Consider the following 21,877-nt stretch of genomic DNA (forward strand, 5'->3'; position numbering starts at 1 on the left):
ATAACTGTAGGTAGTTGCAAGATAACCCAAGTCAAGAGAGGCAACAGCATTGTGTGCCTTAAGGGTAGCTAGGTGGTATAGTAGAATATAGTACAGGGCCTAGAGTCAGGAAGACCTGAGTTTAAATATAGCCTCAGACACTTACTAGCTGGACGACCCTGGGCAAGTCACTTAACCCTGTTTGACTCAGTTTTCTCACCTGTAAAATGAGCTAGAGAAGTAAATGGCAAACCACTCCAGTATCTTTGCCAAGAAAATTCCAAATTGGGATCACAAAGAGCTGGACGAAACTGAAACAACTGAACTAAAGAAGTTCCTTCCTTTATATACACAAGTATTGGGTTGCTTCATTTAAGTACAAAAAAATTTAAGAATCATGCCAATTTATAATAGCCTTGGTTAGTCTTTGTAGCCTTATGTATCAATTAGGTGACGTAGTGGATACAGCTTTGGATGTGGGAGTCAGGAAAGCCCTGAGCTCAAATGTAGCCTCAGATACTTACTATCTATATGACCCTGGGCAAGTCACTTAACTTCTGTCTGCCTCAGTTTCCTCATCTATAAAATGGGGATAATAATAGCACATATCTCCAACAGTTATTGGAAGGATGAATTGAAATAATATTTATAAAGTGCCTTGCATACCTGAAAATGATAAGTGCTAGCTATTATTATCTTCAAGGCATTTAGGTGCCCAGTGGGTAGAACTGTAGACTTGGGGGTCAGAAAGACCCAAGTTCAAATTTGATCTATGACACTTATTAGCTGTCTAAACCCTGCTTGTCTTAGCTTCTACAACTGTAAAATTGGAGTGTGTGTGTGTGTGTGTGTGTGTGTGTGTGTGTGTGTTAGTAATAGCATCCTTCCTGGGTTGTTATGAGTACCAAGTAGGTGAATATTTGTAAAGCACTTAATGTAGTTTCTGCATTTAATAGGCTCTTAATAAGCTAGCCTCCCTCCTTTCCTTCCTTCCTTCAAAATGTGTTGATGGCAAAGAAAGACAAAAGAAGGGGGAGATCTTGCCCTTCTGATACTTGACTCTGTGCATTCCCCTGGTTTGTGGAGAATAAAAAGCAGGTGGTTACAGTAGTTCATGTAATATGGATACCCAAGTTAAAATCATCAGTAACAAACTAAACATCAGTCAACTGACATCTACTAAATGCCTAAACATAGCAGGCACATAGCCAGGCATTGCACATAGTAAAGCACTGAGGACAGAAAGAAAGGGAAAACAAACAAACAAAACCAAAACAAAACAAAACTCAAAAAAACCAGGCTAATGGAAAACATGTAAACAAGTTGTGTGTAACCTAGGAGATAGATAGATAGACAAAATATATTAAACTCCTTTGGATAAGGCCCAGTAGTGCTAGAACATGCCCTTACCTCCCTCCATATACTTCCCATGCTACCTTTTTTAACAAATTCCATGCTAAAATGGACAATATTATGATGAGGCTATGAGCTAAGAATTTAATAATTTGATCTGCTTGTGTATCAGAAGGCTTTCCAATCATCTTAACACACTCATTTTACATAGCTTCAGACTCAAGGATGACATTCTCTCTGGGCCTAAAGTTGTATGAAATACAAATAAGTCTTAAGTATAACCTTGAATTTTACCTGAGTTTAGATTGGCTGGACTTGAGTAAATACACCTTTTTTTTTTTTAAGTTACCTAAGAAATGCAGGATATAAAAATATTTAGATTTTCACGTTTGAAGCAGATAAATCAAAGGACTCTAGTTTGGTCTTGGGTTCAAATTCTAACCTCCCTGGTCTCCTTATGTGTAAAATGAGGAGGTGCCAGCTATATAGCTCTGTTCTGATGATCTATTTCTTCACTGTGGCAGGGAGATAGCTGTGGTTTTAAAAGACTGACAGTAGACTATTGATGCTGTCAGTTCCTACAAAGCTAAAAAGTCTTTGAATCTATCCCTATCAACAAAGCGGTGTGTTTATCATAAGGGAAGCATGGCTAACTTTGTTGTTTATCACCTGAAGGTTGGCTCTTGCCATTCACAAAACCATTTAACTGAGATGTGGAGAGATTGTACTCTGCATCACTAAATCAGACCAAAAGAATTCTGGGTCTTTGCATAACAAATCACTGACAAGCATGCGATACATTGAAATAGACACTATTTATTTCCTTTAAGTCAAGCAGTGTAATTTGCCAATAGGTAAGTGTTAAGTGTCAAGCATGAAATCTGTACACATTTTTTCCACTAAAGACTGCAGAATCCAAGCTGCAGCCAGGAACCAGGACGGAAATCTCACTATACAATGAAGTCTACAATGGAGCTATAACATAAGGTGAAGAATTAGCCATCACCTAAGAAATGCCAGAGGCAAAACATTAGCACCAGATTTTTCTTAAGCAATAATATAGCTATTTACAAACTTATGTACATGGAGACACAAGAATCTTTGGGTCCCTTCTAACCAAACATTTAAGAAGAGGTAAAACAGGAAATGGGTTGGGGCAGTGATGAACAAGATGCTGCTTCGCCAGACGACAGGAGAGCACTCGGTATTGCTATGTGTGAGAGAAACACCTAAATCAAAGCATTAGATACAGACACAAATTATATTATTCACATTACACATACATTTATCATCAAAACAATCACAATACTATACTGTACTCGGCATCACCGAAAGGTGATAAAATCATGGATCTTTCAGTAACAAAATCAGCAACATGCTCAGTACACTGAATTTCCTCAAAGGGTAGGGGACAGGCAAGGGGACAGGGAATTACAGATAAAAGGGAGAACGTCCTATCTTTGTCTAATTTTTTTTTTAAAAGCACACTGAAATTCTTTAAGTTAGCTTAGCTACAATTGGAAGAGGTGGCAATCAAGGACAAAATATATCATTTGCCCTGACATTACTTGTTATAGCAGCAAATGACTTCTGGGCAGAAGGGAGATTACTTCATTAGAAGTATAAGGGCTTTCAAACTGAAGAAGGAGTTTAACTTAATAGGAATAAAAACTTTGAAAAAATGATCTACGTTACAGTAGAAAGACTGGCTTCTATATGGATACGCACATGTATATGTGTATGCGTGTACTCATATGGATCTATGATCTCATCAATTTGGAAGGTTCCTCCAATGATGCAGACTGCCTGCTCATATATGTGTGCAACTATTTCGGTTTGTACATATTTATGTATATACATATGTATGTGTGTACATATTACGTATGTGTGTGTATTTTCCTCTGACACTGTAAAAAAAAAAAAATCTCCTCGTTGGTAACTTCATACTTTGGGAAGTTACACATTAAAATTGACAAAAGAAAGAAGTATAGATGTTGAAGTTGTGTTAAGAACTGATTTCCGTATCAGCTAATTTAGTGTGTTTTGTCACTGTTCTTTTAAAAGTTTGTGTGTGTGTGTGTGTGAGAGTGGGTGTGTATGTGCAGTTCTTCTGATGGATGCTGAAAGGAAGGTTGGCCTACCTAATTGGGAAAACATTCTGTAGAAATAGAACAATTAAAAAAGTATTAAAATGATCCTTTAACAATCGTCCCATTATAATCTAAAATATGAAGTTGTACAAGGTTCCTCTTGCCTTGAAATGTACATTGAACTAGAAAATGATTTTTGTGGAAGCACATCACTTTAAAATTATCTTCTGTGAAAATAACTAGGCTACTGGAAACATGACAACAGCCTTTTCTTATGTTGGAATTTTGTTTTTCAGTGAGTAAAAAAAGGATACAAACTTTTAGAAAACAGTTATGAAAAGATTTTGAACAGCAATTATACATTTTGGGTGGTTGCTAAAAGTAGGGTGAGACAAACAATGGAATGAAATGTGTCCCCAAAAAGCTTTGGTGACCCATTTAAGCATATCAAAGGAGGTAAGCAGCATTGAGTGTCATTATTTTAGTGACTATGCACACAAAACGACTGTGGTGTAGGGGAAAAGAAAATACAGACTATATTAAGATGTTCTGGTGAAACACCAACTCGTTAACCCTAATGGCCACGCTACTTCGGGGACGGGACATTTTAAAAAGTAATGAACTTAGTCTTCAAGGAAACATCATTTGGATGGGGTTGGGGGGGGATGGAGGGGCATGGCAGTGGCAAGGAGAGAAGGCATGCACACTATTTCCTTAAGTGGTATTTCATTCTCAGGAGGCCTGAGCCAACAGTTTAGGGAATCAATTTCACAACTGGTTCTAAACCACTAACAAACCATTCACCTTTCCAAAGTGTTAATAAATTATTATCATCTGCTAGGACCAGATAACATCATTATATGATATGATAAGTTAATGCTTATAAAGTTAAATGAGGTGGAACAGATATGAAAATGCAGCCCTGCTCCCTGGATGAATTATTAGAGGTCTACACCAGAGTTTTCTCCCCCTGATATGTCTCATTTCCTTATAAGGCTGCACGCTGTCCACATACTCATTAAAGTTGGGTTCATCAACAATCCGTACAGCATCTGAAGACAGGAGAAACAGTAGCTATTTCATTAAAAAAAATTATCTGCATGCACTACTGGAATAGACTTCACAACACACTGAATTTGAAGCTTAAACTTTTCTAGTTTCATTTGCAGTCATTTCTAAAGAAGGAAGCATAAGATGAGCCATTGAGCTCAGCAATGAGAACAAACTAAAACAAATTAAATACATCATCCAAACGAAACAAATGAGGAAGTTATTGCTCTTGTAAGATAGCAATTCTGCTCTCTCTATAAATGTATTTAGGACTCTTTCCACAGGGCATAAATATAAGCTGGGTTCCTCCCCCAACTTTGCACGCTCAGAAACTGGGCCTGAAAACTCCTGCTCCAGCCCTCCAGCAGGACATTTCTCCTCTTACTTGACCCGTTCGGGTGGGAGGCTCTCAGTCAAACACTTCAGCTGCTCCTCACCCAGCTTGATTTTATCTTCTAGTTCCCGCTGCTCAATGATGAGGGCTGACTTCATCTTCACGAAGTGCTCATAGTCAGCCAGGCTTTCCCCGCTCAGGTAGCTGGCCAGAATGTCAAAAACGATGCGCTCCCGGCGGTCCAGGTTTTCTTTGAGCTCTTTTGCATCTTCATGCTGGCGCGTGAGCAGTTTTTGCTTCTCAAGGAGCGTTCGCTAGAGGAAAAGAAACCACAGTATTTAAGGAGTAGGCATCGAGATGAATAAGGGAAGTGGCAATAGGCAAAGCTGGAGGAGGAGAGTTCCCACAATTGTTACTGTCATCTCCTCCATTGGCCGTGTCTTTTTGTTTTGTCTCCCCTCTCCCTGCTCTTCATCCCTGCCCCACCAATTTTGACTTCTGATTGCTACTATTTACTTGAGGGATCTGAAATTTCATTATTTTGGGGAACCCCTAGATGATGAAATTTCTTCTGCCAATGTCCAGTAAACAATTTGTTTTAATAGATTTGAAAGGAATGATGTTACTATGCATGGGGATAGGGACTGGTTTTATGATTTCATTGGTACAAAGAATGTTTGAATGAGGAAACTCTCTACCAATACAGTCTGGCATGGTCTCTGAAACCTACAATCTTAAAAAAGGGACTTGTACGGGCAGCTAGATGGCACAGTGGATAGAGCACCGGTCCTGGAGTCAGGAGTACCTGAGTTCAAATCCGGCCTCAGACACTTAACACTTACTAGCTGTGTGACCCTGGGCAAGTCACTTAACCCCAATTGCCCCGCAAAAAAAAAAAAAAAAAAAAAAAGGGGACTTGTATAGGATCACAAAGCCAGAATGTGTCAGAGTCAGGATTTGAACTTGGGTCTTCCTGGCTCCCAGACCAGCTCTCTATTACATCATATTTTCTCTCACAATATTTTTTTTTTTTTTAGTGAGGCAATTGGGGTTAAGTGACTTGCCCAGGGTCACACAGCTAGTAAGTGTTAAGTGTCTGAGGCCGGATTTGAACCCAGGTATTCCTGACTCCAGGGCCGGTGCTCTATCCACTGTGCTACCTAGCTGCCCCCGCAATATTTGCCTTATAGAAAAAATAATTACTATCACTTGGAAAGGAAGACGCTCTTTAGGCATTTGTTTTTGTTTTGTTTGTTTGAGTGAGGCAATTGGGGTTAAGTGATTTGCCCAGGGTCACACAGTTAGTAAGTGTTAAGTATCTGAGGCCGGATTTGAACTCAGGTACTCCTGACTCCAGGGCTGATGCTCTATCCACTGCACCACCTAGCTGCCCCTCTTTAGGCATTTGTACAGAAAAAAATCTGCCTCCTTGTGGTTCCTCACAACACTCCACCGCCCTTTCTGTGTCTTTGCACTAGCTTTGATCAAGTGCCTGAAACGTACTCTTTCCTTACCCCCACTAAAATCCTTACTTTTTTTTTTAAAGTTCAGCTAAAATGTCACCTGCTACATAAACCTTTCCTAATCTCCCCCAACAAGTAATGGTGCTGCTCTCCCTCCAAAAAAGAAAAAAAATTCATGTTATACAGATTTTTGTGTATGCATTAGATGCACATATAGATGCATATTTCCTGATAAAATGTGAGCACCTTGGGGCAGCTAGATGGCGCAGTGGATAGAGCACCGGCCCTGGAGTCAGGAGTACCTGAGTTCAAATCCAGCCTCAGACACTTAACACTTACTAGCTGTGTGACCCTGGGCAAGTCACTTAACCCCAATTGCCTCACTAAAAAAAAAAAAATAATAAAAAAAACAATCCCCACAGAACACACTGGTCCTGGAGGAGAAGCCAAAAAAAAAAAAAAAAAAAATGTGAGCACCTTGAGGGCTAAAGCTGTATTCATTTTTGTTTTTGTATCCCTCCCCAGTGCCTAGTGCAATGCCTCGCATATATATAGTAAAGGCTTAATAAAAATGCTTGTTGGACAAATGATAGACAATTTTTTGGTTTTGGAGTTTTTTTTATAGTTGAAAAATGAGAATGGATGAGATAACCTCTAAATCCTCTGATCCCATGACATTATATATATTTATGATGTTCCTAAGAAAGTATGCAAATAACCTGAAGAAGAAAAGGTATTCTCACTCTGCCTTCCTCCCATCTGTAATGAGGAATGTATGTAACAGAAAGACCATGTGACTTGAGAGAAGGCCTAGGTTTCAGTCCCATCTTTGATGCCTAATAGCTGTGTGACCATGGGAACAACACTTAACCTCTCCTGAGCTTCTTCATCTGTGAAATGTACCTAATTCCTATGGACACCAAGGAAAGTGCTTCATAAAATCTTTACACATGGGGCGGCTAGGTGGCACAGTGGATAAAGCACTGGCCCTGGATTCAGGAGTACCCGAGTTCAAATCTGGCCTCAGACACTTGACACTTACTAGCTGTGTGACCCTGGGCAAGTCACTTAACCCCCATTGCCCCACAAAAAATTAATTAATTAATTAAAATTATAAACAAATCTTTGCACATTTACGTGTTTGACTTGTTACTATTCAAAATTTCTAAAGCTCTAAATGGGGGTTATTTCCTTTACTGACATAAGTGAATGCATATACATTTATATAAATCTAAATTTATGTTATTATGATTCCTTTAATATTTCTAAAGATCTAGATGTCGTTATTCCTTCACCAATGTAGTGAATTTCTATAAATTTATACAAATTCAAATTGATATAAATTTGAGTTATCATGACTACTTTAATATATCTAAAGATCTAGATGTGGGTATTTTTTGCACCAATGGACTCCTCCCCACCACCCACCCACCCCCATGGCTTGATAGATGTTATCTTGGTTGTTATGACCCAAGCCTCCCCCACAAAAACACACACACACACACACACACACACACACACACACACTGCACAAAAACCCACCCATCATCACCTGGTAGAACAACTTTTGGTGATGAAACTCTTTGAATGCAGCCAGACTAGCCCCCTCAGATGACAGCCATAGAATCAATCCACTGTGAGGTCCGTTAAACTATCAAACTAAGACCTTCCAGATCTTAGAGTCTGTTGGTATGGCCCTCAATGACAAGTCTGCGTCATGAGAAAAGGCATCAGATGCAGCATCAGTGGAGGATGGGCAGGCATGTAGGTATTCTCAGGGGAGCTAGGCAGGTGTCTGTGTGCATGTGTTTAAATTACCTGTTCCTCAGGTGATGTATTTTCATCCAAGTTATTCAGGGCATTTTCCACCCGGGCTAGTCTTCCAGACAAGGACAACAGGAGATTGACCACTTTGTCAAGGTCTCCAATGAACATCCTGAACTTGTCAAATTCATTTGGTTTGCAGACATCTTTCACGATGGCTTCCACCTCATCCCCTAGAGCATTGTTATTTTGGATATCCTCTAGGAGTGTCTCCCGGGCTTCCCGTAGCACCTTCAGCTTTCGGCTGATGCTGTCAATGAGCTCCTGCTGTGGAGAGGCAAGAATGCACAAAATATCTTTAACTCACTCTTCCAAAAAGACGAAAACATTAACCTCAGCTACAAAGCTTCATTAATTCAAAATAAAATAGAAGGGGCGGCTAGGTGGTACAGTGGATAAAGCACCAGCCCTGGATTCAGGAGTTCCTGAGTTCAAATCCGGCCTCAGACACTTGACACTTACTGGCTGTGTGACCCTGGGCAAGTCACTTAACTCTCATTGCCCCACAAAAACAAAAACAAAAACAAAAACAAACAAAACAAAATAGAATCTGTGAGCAGGCTGAAGTTTACCTTTTTAAAATAAATCTCAGGGGGCGGCTAGGTGGCACAGTGGATAAAGCACTGGCCCTGGATTCAGGAGTACCTGAGTTCAAATCCGGCCTCAGACACGTACTAGCTGTGTGACCCTGGGCAAGTCACTTAACCCCAATTTCCCCGCAAAAAAAAAATTAAAAAAAATAAATCTCCTTTTTTTTTGGGGGGGGGGGTGAGGCAATTGGGATTAAGTGACTTGCCCAGGGTCACACAGCTAGTAATTGTTAAGTGTCTGAGGCTGGATTTGAATTCAGGTCCTCCTGAATCCAGGGCTGGTGATCTAACCACTGTGCCACCTAGCTGCCCCTTAAAATAAATCTTAAAAAGATAAGATTATGGGAAAGACAGAAAACAGAAGTTAAAATTCTACTGCCACTATTACTAGTAGCACTACTAAACTAGCTAGCATTTCTTTGCCACTTTAAGATCACTAATGCATTTTAGGAATGGTATTTCATTGATTCTTCTTTTTTTTTGGGGGGGGGGGTGAGGCAATTGGGGTTAAGTGACTTGCCCAGGGTCACACAGCTAGTAAGTGTCATGTGTCTGAAGCCGGATTTGAACTCAGGTCCTCCTGATTCCAGGGCCGGTGCTCTACTGCGCCACCTAGCTGTCCCTTCATTGATTCTTAATAATATTTTTGGGGGGTGGGGGGGTGGGAAGAGAAGGCAATTGGGGATAAGTGACTTGCCCAGGGCCACACAGCCAGTAAGTGTCAAGTGTCTGAGGCTGAATTTAAAAAACAGGTCCTGTTGACCCTAGGGCCGGTGCTCTATTCACTGCGACACCTAGCTGCCCCATTTAGTTCATTATTATTAGTCCCATTTTACAGATGAGAAAATGGAGGCTAAGAAAAGTAGTGACTTGCCAGGGTCATATATTTAGTGGGAGGAATTGAACTCAGGTCTTCCTGACACCAAATTCAGTAATTCATCTACTATACTACCTGGTGGCCATATCATCTATTCTAGTTGAGTCGATACCTTTTTATGATTACGAAAAGTCATAACGTTTGAAGACAGCAGCATCTACTTTTTTTGTTTGTTTGTTTTGTTTTTTGTTTTTAGCATCTACTTTTAATTAGTGACAATGTGGTATAGTGGAAAAAATGCTACTCTTGGAGTCAGTAAAGACCCAGTTTTGAATCCTACCTCTGAAACTTAGCTTTGTGACCATGGGCAATTTGCTTACTATTTCTAATATGCTTCCCTATGAGGATAATAATAACTATAAAACCTACCTCATACGTTTGTTGTAAGGCTCAAATAATATAATGAACGGAAAGTACTTTGTAAACCTTTAGATGTTATAAAAACATTAGCTATTATTATTTTAACTCTTTTTTTACAAGAACATGGAGACCTCATGAATTATTTTTGTTGAGTACTTTTAAGGCTTCCAAATGAAACATAACATCTGAATAAAAGTTATTTAAACCTGGTAATCCTATTGTTTTTCTTTATTTAATGGGTGGATCTCTTGTGGCTGACTTATGGGAGGACAAAGACAAGGGATACATGGAGCAAGACAATTGGAGGAAGTACCCACATCAATGAAACCAAACTATCCATTGAAGTATTAATCCCATTATTAAAGTTTCTTACAAACAGAGAAAAGTAAAGACTAAAAGAAGGATTTGAATGAACTTGGAAGATTAATGAAATCACTTCTAACATTCAGTTTTAAAGTAATATTTAAGATTTTTTTTTCTGTTAAATCCTGGATATGGTAACAATTGGAATGACGCCACCTGCTGGAGACTCACTGTAGAAATGCTCTGCCATGAGGTGAAGGTCTCTAAGGGCAAGACCATGAGTCTTTTCTTTGGTGTCAGGAAGTGACGCTTGCTTGTGGGAGGGAGAAGGGGGAGCCTGGCACTCTGACTCGGGCTCTTTCCTGTGGACTGTGGTGGAGAAGGGAGCTAGAAATGTACTGTCCCTTTAATAGATAGATGAATGTAGGCCATTCTCTCTCTCTTTACCAAATTCTTATTCTCCTTAATAAACGCTTAAAAGTCTAACTCTTGCTAAAGCTTATAATTTATTGGCAACCACTCATTAGATATTGTAGACAGACTAGCTAGAATTTTAGCCCCTAACAATACAAAACCATGATAGAAGGGGGAAAAAAACCCACCTTACACTGAAGTAACATGATTAAATTGCTATTTACAAATTGATGCAGCAATCCATGGTAAAACATCAACACCCTGGGCACTTTCAGATCTGTCTTTACCTTGTTTCTCTGGCTGATGTTATATATTTTCTGATGACCAAGATATTTTCCACCTATGAACATTCACCGAGGCCTAGTGTACCCTGGTGTGTACAGTGCAGCTCACTTGGAAAAGGCCAAAGATACCCTAACCTAACTTATTACCAGTAGGATGAGCACTCCCATTTCATAGCTATAAGGAAGGAGGGAAGCAGAGTCATGGAGGCAACCACATAACTCCAAGTCCCTAGGTGAGTCACCTGCTTAGCTTAAACCTGAAAATCAGAAAAGACTATGGTCCCCCCTTTCAATAACCACATCCTGGGTCTCTGAAGTGCTGTTGGATTCTAGCATATTACATAAACATATAAGAAACGCTGACTGAAAACAAATGTGGCTCTTTTGCTAAATGCAAATTAAGCCAAGGAAAAAGGAAAAGATCTGAATTTCAAAATTCACTGAGGATTTTTAAAATCAACTCACATATGAAGAGGAGAAAAAAAAAACCCTCAATATTTTATTCAAGTTTGGAATTTGAAAATCAGTCCAGGTCAAGAGCAGACCACATTTCAGCAAGGAGTGGGAGGTGTAGTGACCTTATAAACCACATATGTGAAATTGGACTCTATGCCCCTCTGAACTAATAATTAATACAGGAAGAAGTAATTAAAGGCAACAACTCCTTTTCTCTCTGTGGGAAACATACCAGAATGAACAAGTATCATGAAAGCTGCTCTTGGATATTGCCAACTAAACACTCCTGACCCTCTATAGCTTTTAAGATGAAGATAAATAATTCTTCAAGAAAATTGAGATACAGCTTTTCATACAGCTCAAATGAGAAGGAAAAAAAAATTGACATCAAAGGCCTGAACTTAAAATCACAGGGAGTAAAAGGGCGACCCTCGTCAGGTTACATTTGTCTTAGGCTTGTCAGTATGTTGAAATACTCAAAGAGATTAAAATGGTAAGCAGTTTTATAGGATATACATTCCTACTGACTGATTAATCTGTAGAGCTTTTGCTCCTAAATACACATGGAACTTCTAAATTACTTTAGATTGACCAGGTCAAGTCTCATTTGCTCAGGATGCCTACACATTTCTCTCATTAATTTCAATGCTTCAGGATCTCTCATGCTATGATCCATTCAGACCTTATGCACCTTTGTTTCTTATCTATCCTTTTCTTTTAAAAGAAAAGCTGCTTTTTAAAAAATGAAGCCCACTTTAAATCAAATTCAAAATTGCACAGTCATGAATGGCACTGTTTTTTGCAAGAACATATTACTCAGGTAACAAGTATATGATAGAAAAGGAGAATGGAGAATTTCTGTCCCTCTTTTCCATTCCATTTCTAAGCCTGGGGAAACACTTCAAGGGTAAGAGCATATTTCAGTAACTATATTCTGACCTGCTTAGGCCACTGGTAGAAAACAATTCTTCAGTGTCCTCATTTCTGCTTTATTTTTTTTCCCTCATTTCTATTTTAAAAGATATTAACAGGGGCAGCTAGGTGGCACAGTGGATAAAGCCCTGGCCCTGGATTCAGGAGGACCTGAGTTCAAATCCAGCCTCAGACACTTGACACTTACCAGCTGTATGATCCTGGGCAAGTCACTTAACCTTCATTGCCCCTTACCCCCCAAAAGATGGGGGGTTGCACTCAATGGGGTCTAAGGTCTCTTCCAGCTCTAACTCCATATTCCTATGAACCAGATAACTTCTAAGATTCCTTGCAGCACAAAATCTTAAGATCCTAAACTTAAACCTGGAATTTAGTGGTAGATTTGGGGTGACAGAGAGAGGATGTTGCTGAAAACTGATGAAGGAAAATAGCTCTAGGCTTTGACTTGTTAGAAATAAAGATTAAGGGTCTTCCTCTGTCAAGAATAAAATTTAGAATGTCCATCAAGGTCACAAAATAAGAACTATAAATGGTTTTGTCTTTGTTTTGTTTTGTTTTTAAGGGAAGGAGGAGGAACAAAAAAAGGCATCTTAAAACTGCCTGGAAACCTGAGTTTGGTATAAGCCCAGTTGAGGTATGTTTATTTCCTTTCATTACAGGACCAAATTTTGTACAAGGGTATTAAATAATAATTGCACAAATGTTCAAGAAATGAGAGAGGTAAAATATGACGATTAGCTGGAGGATAACGTAGATTGTCTTATGTTCAGAACCAGAGAGGGAAGGATAACTGCTCAATCACCTAAGTACTGCAACCCTGTCCAAAGTGACATGAAATAGGTCTGTGTCTCTCTCTCTTTGGGGGAGGGGGGCAATTAGGGCTAAGTGACTTGCCCAGGGTCACACAGCTAGTAAGTGTCAAGGGTCTGAGGCCAGATTTGAACTCAGGTCCTCCTGAATCCAGGGCCAGTGCTTTATCCACTGTGCCATCTAGCTGCCCCCTGAAATAGGTCTCTTTTAGTAAAATTACAAAAACATTTATTAGAAGGAAAACAGAGGTTTACACAGAAAACTAGCTGCTCAATAGGCTGAGGATGTCAGAAGGAAAGTCTCTAATAACATATTTACTACTGAACTGCAGTCATTTTATGATAAGATAGAAAGTGAGAACACTTCAACAGCTTGCCTTCAGTGAAACAAAAAGATAAATAGCTAAATGCCAGACAGAAGAGTGAGAACAGGACTTTTCAGAAGGCTTTTAAATCAAGGTGTGCTTCTTCCCCTAAGGAATAACACAACAACACATTATCAGTTGTTATTATTATTATTATCATCTAGCATCTATATAATGCTTTGAGGATCGAAAAGCACTTTACAAATGTGTTATCTTATTTTTATCCTTACAGCCCACCCAGGGAGTGAGGTACTATTACTGTCCTCATTTGAAGAAATTGAGGCAAACTACTTGCCTGGGGTTATGCAACTGGATTTGAACTCAAGCCTTCTTGACTTCAGTTCTACAGCTCTTCAGTTCTACAGTCTCTTGTTTGACCCAAACAAGAAAGCACCACAAAACTACTATTCATACATAAATATAAGAAAACTAGAAAATATGATTTGCAGGCATGCAAGGGAAGAAAATCAGACTGTGCCCCTCCCCACCAACAAGACCCAGAAAGACTGAAATTATGAAATTATCTTTGGACAAAACTAACTTACTTTTATTTTCCTACTCATGAACTGGAATCCTGAATAGAAAAACTATTTTCAGTGCCATGCCTAGAACGTAGTGGCTGCTTACCAAATGTCTGTTGATTTAAATACATCCAACACTTTTCTATCATAAATCTCATAGTATGTTTAAATCTGAAGCCCAGTACTAAACATGCAGCAAATCTAACAGAAACATAAGAGTTGTTCACAAATCCATGCTAACGGAATGAAAAGAATTTTTAGACATTAAGATTATCCCGCCCCTTTGTCTCCTAATTTGGTGGTAGTGTACGATCACTAAGGGAACTGAAGGGTGGGTGATAACACTGACATAAGCAAGACTGTTTGGAAGTTCTGGCAGGGTTTGTCTTGGACCACTCTTTAAATTCTTTACATTTTCTATAGAAGAAAATTCTGAAACAGCGTCTATTTATTTAACTCAAGTGTCAAGTGCCCAGGTTTCTGATGAAATGTTAAATACAGATGAAACGCCTGTGTGATAAAATAAATGAGTCAGGGGGGAAAATACACACCGTGATGGAGCCAGGAGGTGAAGTCAGGTCAGCTTTAAGCAAAGCCCAGAGCTTAAGAAATCAATATAACTGATTTGGCACCTGCTTTCATCACTCCATGATGGCTGGGAGGTCCCGTGGCAATGCCACCCAATGTCAACATGGCTGAATTAACCTCAAGTGGCCTAACCATAAAGAGTTAAAGGTTTAAACTTCAAAGTACCACCTACAAGGTGAACATCATACCACTGTGTTGACTGTACCAAATAAACAAGGTGCTTAATGTCCAGGACCTCAAGGATGTTAAATAAAAACATAGTCCTTGAGCTCATATTTTTGCGTGGGTGATTACTGTCACCCCCCCCCCCCCCAATAGAATCTCAATCCATTCTACCTTCTTCTCTGACAGGTCATGGTCGAGCTCATCTTCAGAATCCTCTGCAATCTGCTGTTGTTGCTGCTGCTGCTCCTGCATGTCCTTCATTTTAATCAGAAGCTCGGCCTTGGGTGCAGATGTACTGTAGTAAGTGGAATTGGTTGTCAGGGAGATGGCAGATGGTGCGCTCTGTTCTTCTTTCCTGGTTTTAAAAAGTCAAAACTTTAATTAGCTGACAACCAGTGCAATGGATGTTTCCCCTCAATCCTGTCCCCTGGGTGATGACAAGTACAGTAAATGTTGGCTTTGATGGGAAGACACAAATGGGTCTGGAGATGAAGGAAAAAAAGGCTCCCCCCCCCAAAAAAAGCCCCCTGCCAGTCATCAAAGCCTGCAAATGTAAGTAATTAAAGAGAAATAAGTCAAGCACACAGCTGAAACATCTATTTTCAGATGGTTTTTAAATTATAATTTAGATTTAAATAAAATCTCAGACTGTTAGAACTAGAAGGAAACTTTGATTATCTAGTTCAACCCTTCTCATTTTACATATGAGAAAACTTTGAGATTCTGGAAAATTAAATGACTAGTCCAGAGTAATTTGCCTTGTAGAACTAATGTCTGTTGGAGTTAGAAAGGAGCTGAGAAAACTAGGAGTTGACGGGGACAAATGTGAACAGAAACTTTGAGGAAGGCATCAAAGCGTTGATTTGATCTGTATTGAATATTTTACAAAAGGTATGGGCAAGAATCACTAAAGTTAAGAAAACGTGGAAGACCACTGAGCTGCAGGTGTAAAACAAGTACTCACCCCTGATAAAACCATAGTTCTGCTAAGTTAAAAACCTTTTCAACTATAAGCCTGATAAAATGAAAGCTGACATGTTAGTAAACAGAACTAGTCTATTTCAAATGTACCTGTAGATCTTTTTCTTTTTTTTTTGTTTTATTTTATTGGGGGGGGGGGGGAGAGAAGAGGCAATTGGATTTAAGTGACTTGTCCAGGGTCACACAGCTAGTAAGTGTCAATTTTTTTTTTTTAAAGAAGAATCCCATCTAAATTTAACAGATCTAAACAGCCATGGGCCTATGAAAAATAGAAAATAAGCATCTCTGGTAGAAAATCCAAGTGAGTGACTTGTTTTCCATTCCCTTGGCAAATGATATCCATGGATAATATAGGTTGTAGGGCAAGCAGCCCCCTGTTCCCACAAGTTTGTAGAATCTGGCATGGTAATTCATAGTCACTACAGTGCCTAGTATAGTCTAAAAAGTCAAATAAACATTGATTAATACTCACCTCCATTTTTCAGTTGAGGAAACTGAAGCAAACAGAGGTAAAAGTACTTGCCCAGAGTTAATACAGCTAGTGAGAGTCTGAGTTTGGGATGATCTAGATTCCTGAATCTAAACTATACTGGTCCTGAACCCACATAGCACTTCTAGAACCAACAGTCTATGACCAGGAGATTCTAGGACATATTAAGACAAATACTGTTGATGTCTAAAATATGGTTGGAAAGCAAGAAAAATATGAGTTTCTGTCTGTCTGTCTCTCCCCACCCCCCAGTTAGCTTTGGTTGTAGGGAAATCATTCATTGTAGAATCCCTGACTGAACTTGTTGCTATTAAATAATTTCTAATGCTGTTAAAATATTTACATATTAGTGGGGCCTGGGAGTTCCCAAATTGTGTCTTCACATTGTTCATCATTTATTCATGTCCACTTGGAATAAAGAAAATCTAGATTCATATATGCCCTTATGTCACCCCAATTTTACAGATCAGGCAAATGAAGTTCAGAGAAATTACTTGTCCAAGTTCATAAACCTTGACAGGTTGAGACTGGAACTTATTTCTCTTGACTCCATAAATGCGCTTTTTTCCCATAAGGGTTTTTAAATGAAATAATCATAATAATCACAACCTTAAAATTCCTCAAGATTTCACCTCTTTTATAGCAATAAATATGTAAGTGGTAGCCCCAGACCTCTCCTTAGAAGTTCTAGCATCCAACTTTTCTAAGTGGATCTTACCCCCCTGCTCCATTTTACCGACATCCCACAAAAGGACAAATTAGCCTCAGGTTTTCAGTGACAAGTGGGGAGATAAATCATAGGTAGATCATACTATGATTTTTACATTTTGAAAGCTTTAAAATTTACAATTTGCTAGCCAATCAAAGTTTAATATTGGATAAGGAAGGCACCTATGTAAAAATCATTTTAAAAACCCTTAGTTTTCTTTACTCACCTATAGGGGGAAAAAAAAAAGAAAGGATCAGGAGTACTGCTATAAATCAAATGCCTTGAGCTACTGAGGCATAATTAGTGGCAGTGTTTATTTTTCTACATTCCTATCCACCTTACCTTTACATCTCTGCCAGACATGAAAGCAACCATCTCTCAAGGATGACAGCTAGCCTCTGGCTACACTTCTGAAATTTAATAAGGTGTATCAAACAGTACTGACCAACCATCATGTTGGCCTTCATCAAAATCAATATAAGATCCAACCCAGTTACCCTGAGATATAAAACAGAGGAAAATTCTTAGGACGACATTGTACCATCAACAGAGGGAGCCATAGAATAAGTATGAAATTCTACTCACTTTTCGTCTGTAATTTTGGGAGAAGGGACCTTTGGAAGCAGCTTTCTACGTTGCTGAGCCTCTTCTAAGAGATGTTCATCTTTAGGGAAGATTCCCTCCATCAGGTCCATGGTGGTTTTTATTTTTGCATTGGGATCCAGAATATCTGCCAAGGATTTATCCTTTCCTACAATTTCCCTGGCTAGTTCCTCTGACTTCAAGTCTTCCAGTGTCTTCTCTTTGGCCTTCATGTAGCTGACAACTGGGGTGGATACATCGCTGTCTTTCAAGTTGTACCCCAAGGCTTCAGTTGGTTCTGAGTCAGACACTCTGGTTTTATTCTCAGCCTCAGGCTCCACACCCTGCCTGGTATAGGCGCAGAAGCGTGAGTAGGACTGCTCAGAGGTGCTTAGTGTCTTGATTTGGTCTTTTTCCAAGCCACTGGGCAAAGCAGGAGGTTCCATGGTGCTTACAAGGTTCTGTCGACTCTCCTTCTCTGCATGGCTTTCAGAGTGGACAATTTTGATAGGGACCATCTTCACCGTAGTGTTGTTATCTATGACCCTCTCAATTCTGAAAAAGAGAAAATTAAGCTTGTTTTTGCTTTTTTAAATGCAAACTGTCACTTGGGCATATGTTAGGACAAAAGTTGAGTTCAGAGTCCTCTACCCCTTTGCTCTAACCTGTAGGTTTATCCTATATGTACAATCTGTAACTTAAATTTAGTCTTTAGTTTCCCCTCTCCTCCAAAATCTGTGCCAAACATACCAGGCATGCTAATGTTTTTATAATACTATGAGAGCTACCAAATATTCCCCTACAAACCATGGCTTCTGATCTAATAAATGACTTAAAGTCTTTTAAACTACTCACAAATGGCCCACATTAATTTGTTTTTTAAAAAAGCTTCTTAGTAGAAAAATCTGGATTTGTTACAGAAGGCAGGAGGTAGGAGGGGAGAGAGAAACAGAGGGAAAGACAGAGGGATGGGAAGAGAAGAGAAGAGAAGGGAAGGGAGAAGAGAAGGGAAGGGGAGGAGAGGGGAGGGGGGGAGGGGAGAGGAGAGGAGAGGAGAGGAGAGGAGAGGGGAGGGGAGGGGAGGGGAGGGGAGGGGAGGGGAGGGGAGGGGAGGGGAGGGGAGAAGAGAAGAGAAGAGAAGAGAAGAGAAGAGAAGAGAAGAGAAGAGAAGAGAAGAGAAGAGAAGAGAAGAGAAGAGAAGAGAAGAGAAGAGAAGAGAAGAGAAGAGAAGAGAAGAGAAGAGAAGAGAAGAGAAGAGAAGAGAAGAGAAGAGAGAAAGAAAGAATAAATATGTCTGTTCAAAGGAGGATTGTTTTATCCGTGCCAGCCTACAGTTGGGATCCCCTCACAGTATGCTGCTAAGCCATTTATATGAAAAACAATACAGATGTATTCAATCAAGACAAGAGAAGTTGTAAGTTTAAAAAAAAAATAAAAACAAAAAATGCTGGATAAACAACAGCTCAGTTTGCTAGTTTACAATGAGCCCTGCATGTTCTGAAAGAAAGAAAAGAAAAAAAAAAACACAAACCAAAAAACCAGGAACAGATGCACAGAATTTGTTTCAAGCTCAGGGAGCTGAGAAACTACTGCATAATTTTGTGGGTTTGGTACATCCAGAACCAGTGAAGCTACTTTGCTGTAATTTAAAATATCTGCTTCTCATCTTTTCAATGGTGACTAAAGGACACAATCAGCTTCCTTCACTGCATGTATGGGTGTGGTCCACAAGGCAAAATTTATTTGTTCCGAAGTTTCCTCCTTTTCTCTAGCTAGCAACAAATCATTGAGGATGTTAGTATTTTTTTTGAGCTATGTGTCAATATATTCCACCATCAATCACCACCCCCTCCTCGAGCATACAAGTCATTTGTCTTTCTCCACCTTTCAGCCCAACTGCCTGGAATACTTGAATAAGATAGACAAGATAAAGAAAAAGGAAAAAAAAACCCTAATATTCCATCCAGTCAAAGACTTTTAATTCAGCGTCTTACTCATCACTCCTCATTTCAATTCATGTGGAATATAGAAAAAAATGGATTCATACAGGTTTATCTCCTTCATTTTCCTGCTCTGTAAAATGAGGTACAGATAAATTGACCTTTACAATAGCTAATGACAGACCTGGGCCTGGAACTTGTTTCTCTGGACTCCAGGAATATTCCTTTCCTTCCCCTTTCTCATGCCCCACCCCCAAATAAAGGAAGGCAGAAGGAAAATGCCAAGTTTTTTTTCACTTGTATGTAGAAAACAAAGAAATTAGAATAAATTCTTAATATTTCAAATCTTTTATAGCAATATTTATCTATTTATTTACATATTTATTTATTCATTCATTCATTTTCATGGCTATTTAAAGTTTTATGTTCTATTTCTGTCCTGAAAATGGTTTCTCTTTCATAAATATTTATCTTTAATCTAAAGTAAGTACAAAATACAAAGTTTCATTTTTTTTTATTGTTTTAGTTCTTACCTTGCAAAAAAAAATCTCCAGATCCCATGAAATGACTACAAGCTTTTGCTTTCTGCTAAATCTAATCCATTCCCAGACACCACAGATGTTTTTTAAAAGTGACAGCCTTTTACCTTACAGCAGCCTAACCCCTATCCTCAAACAATCCAACTCATTCTAATCACACCTTCTTATCAGGAACCCTTCAACATCAAATGCCTTTCTAGACCTGTTCAACTACATTACCAACCAAAAAAATAGAAAGTAAATAATGCAAGGCCCACAAATCATAGCTGAGAGTGAGCTATGAGAATTATTAAGATTTTTGAAGTGACAAAAACACCTACTTTGTATTTTTGCTTTATAACAAAAAATATATGCATTTTACAATAAAGGATATTAAAGATCTATCTACTAAATAATTTATGTGCTTTGACACTACATTAATATGCTAGTATTGAGTAGATCTGTTCATATTAAATAACACCTCTATTATTTGGCTTAAAAATGAATGATAGGAGCAGCTAGATGGCACAGTGGATAGAGCACCGGCCCTGGAGTCAGGAGTACCTGAGTTCAAATCCGGCCTCAGACACTTAACACTTACTAGCTGTGTGACCCTGGGCAAGTCACTTAACCCCAATTGCCTCGCTAAAAAAAAAAAAAAAAAAAAAAAAAGAATGATAGATAGGTTGCTCTAATAATGCACTGGAACCCATGATATATCTTCCTTTTGGGAAGACTTAGTGAAGAAATATATGTTCACCCACACACAGACACAGACACACACAAGAATCAAATAGCATGAGAAGACATGCAGAGGTCTCTAAGAGTGTACAGAGTAGTCATATAGATGAGATCATGGACATGCTGAAGTGACAAAAAGAGCTTCCTGAGAATCTTAAAAAATGGATTTAAAATCAGCCCATCTTAGAGGCAGGGACTAATGAAGCACAGTTTGGAATGAATTATTTTTCCCTCAAAAAAAGAAATCAATCTTTGAATAAATCTTACATAAACAAACATGGTTTGGAAAAGGGAGTGATTGTGATAAATGGTAGAAGCATCAGACATGTTTTTCAAATATTCCTTTCAGTAAGAAATCAAATTGGGGGGAAAATATATATGAAAAAAAAATATATATATATATATATATTTTTAAAGGAAATCAAATTGGGAGAAGAGAATCAAAATATGGAACGGCTCTTGCCTGGTGCTATCTTTGTACCAGTCACAATCCCATACAGAAGCATCACCTTGAAAAATGAGGTACGGCAATAATGTATTCAATCCAGGTTTTTAAGATCCATTTTAAAAGACAGGTAGGGGAGGCAGCTAGGTGGCGCAGTGGATAAAGCACCGGCCTTGGATTCGGGAGGACCTGAGTTCAAATCCGGCCTGGGACACTTGACACTTACTAGCTGTGTGACCCTGGGCAAGTCACTTAACTCTGCCCCACAAAAAAAAAAAAAAAAAAAAGATTGGGGGGGGGCACAGCTAGGTGGCGCAGTGGATAAGAGCACCGGCCCTGGATTCAGGAGGACCTGAGCTCAAATCTGACCTCAGACACTTGACACTTATTAGCTGTGTCATCCTGGGCAAGTCACTTAAACCTCACTGCCCCCCCAAAAATAAAGAAATAAAGGCTATTATTGTTATTAGCTTAACACAATCCTTCAGACAAGCCAACAGCAACATGTACCTTCACTACAGACCACTAAGAATACTGCAACCTAATCTAACAAGGAATCATTTCTATCAAGCATTCACAAATCATGGCATCTGGTATATATTATAGTCAGTTCCCAATTAGTGCAAATAATGAATCCCTGAAGTGATCACATGTATGTAAAGTTGTGCTATTTGAAGCTATTATGGTATAATCCATGGTAATTAGTTCTAGAC

The 21,877-nt window shown here is 39.0% G+C and overlaps 1 protein-coding gene across 6 annotated transcripts in view; it reads right to left on the minus strand.

The window, feature by feature from the left end:
• Positions 1 to 2,128: 2,128 nt before the first annotated feature.
• The window catches only part of SHROOM2 (shroom family member 2), a 244,564-nt gene continuing 224,815 nt past the window's right edge, over positions 2,129 to 21,877 (minus strand). For 5 of the 6 annotated variants that reach the window (XM_043992672.1, XM_043992670.1, XM_043992675.1 and 2 more), the window contains 4 exons: positions 17,524 to 18,075; positions 14,930 to 15,113; positions 8,088 to 8,360; positions 2,129 to 5,120 (listed from right to left, as the gene is read on the minus strand). In XM_043992672.1, coding sequence (XP_043848607.1) covers positions 4,854 to 5,120; positions 8,088 to 8,360; positions 14,930 to 15,113; positions 17,524 to 18,075 — 1,276 coding nt within the window. In that variant the 3' untranslated portion in view covers positions 2,129 to 4,853. The remainder of the gene's footprint in view (positions 5,121 to 8,087; positions 8,361 to 14,929; positions 15,114 to 17,523; positions 18,076 to 21,877) is intronic. The other variant, XM_043992671.1, reaches the window with a different exon arrangement.

This window comes from Dromiciops gliroides, chromosome 3 (assembly GCF_019393635.1).
Source record: "Dromiciops gliroides isolate mDroGli1 chromosome 3, mDroGli1.pri, whole genome shotgun sequence".
In the NCBI taxonomy this organism is placed as follows: domain Eukaryota; kingdom Metazoa; phylum Chordata; class Mammalia; order Microbiotheria; family Microbiotheriidae; genus Dromiciops; species Dromiciops gliroides.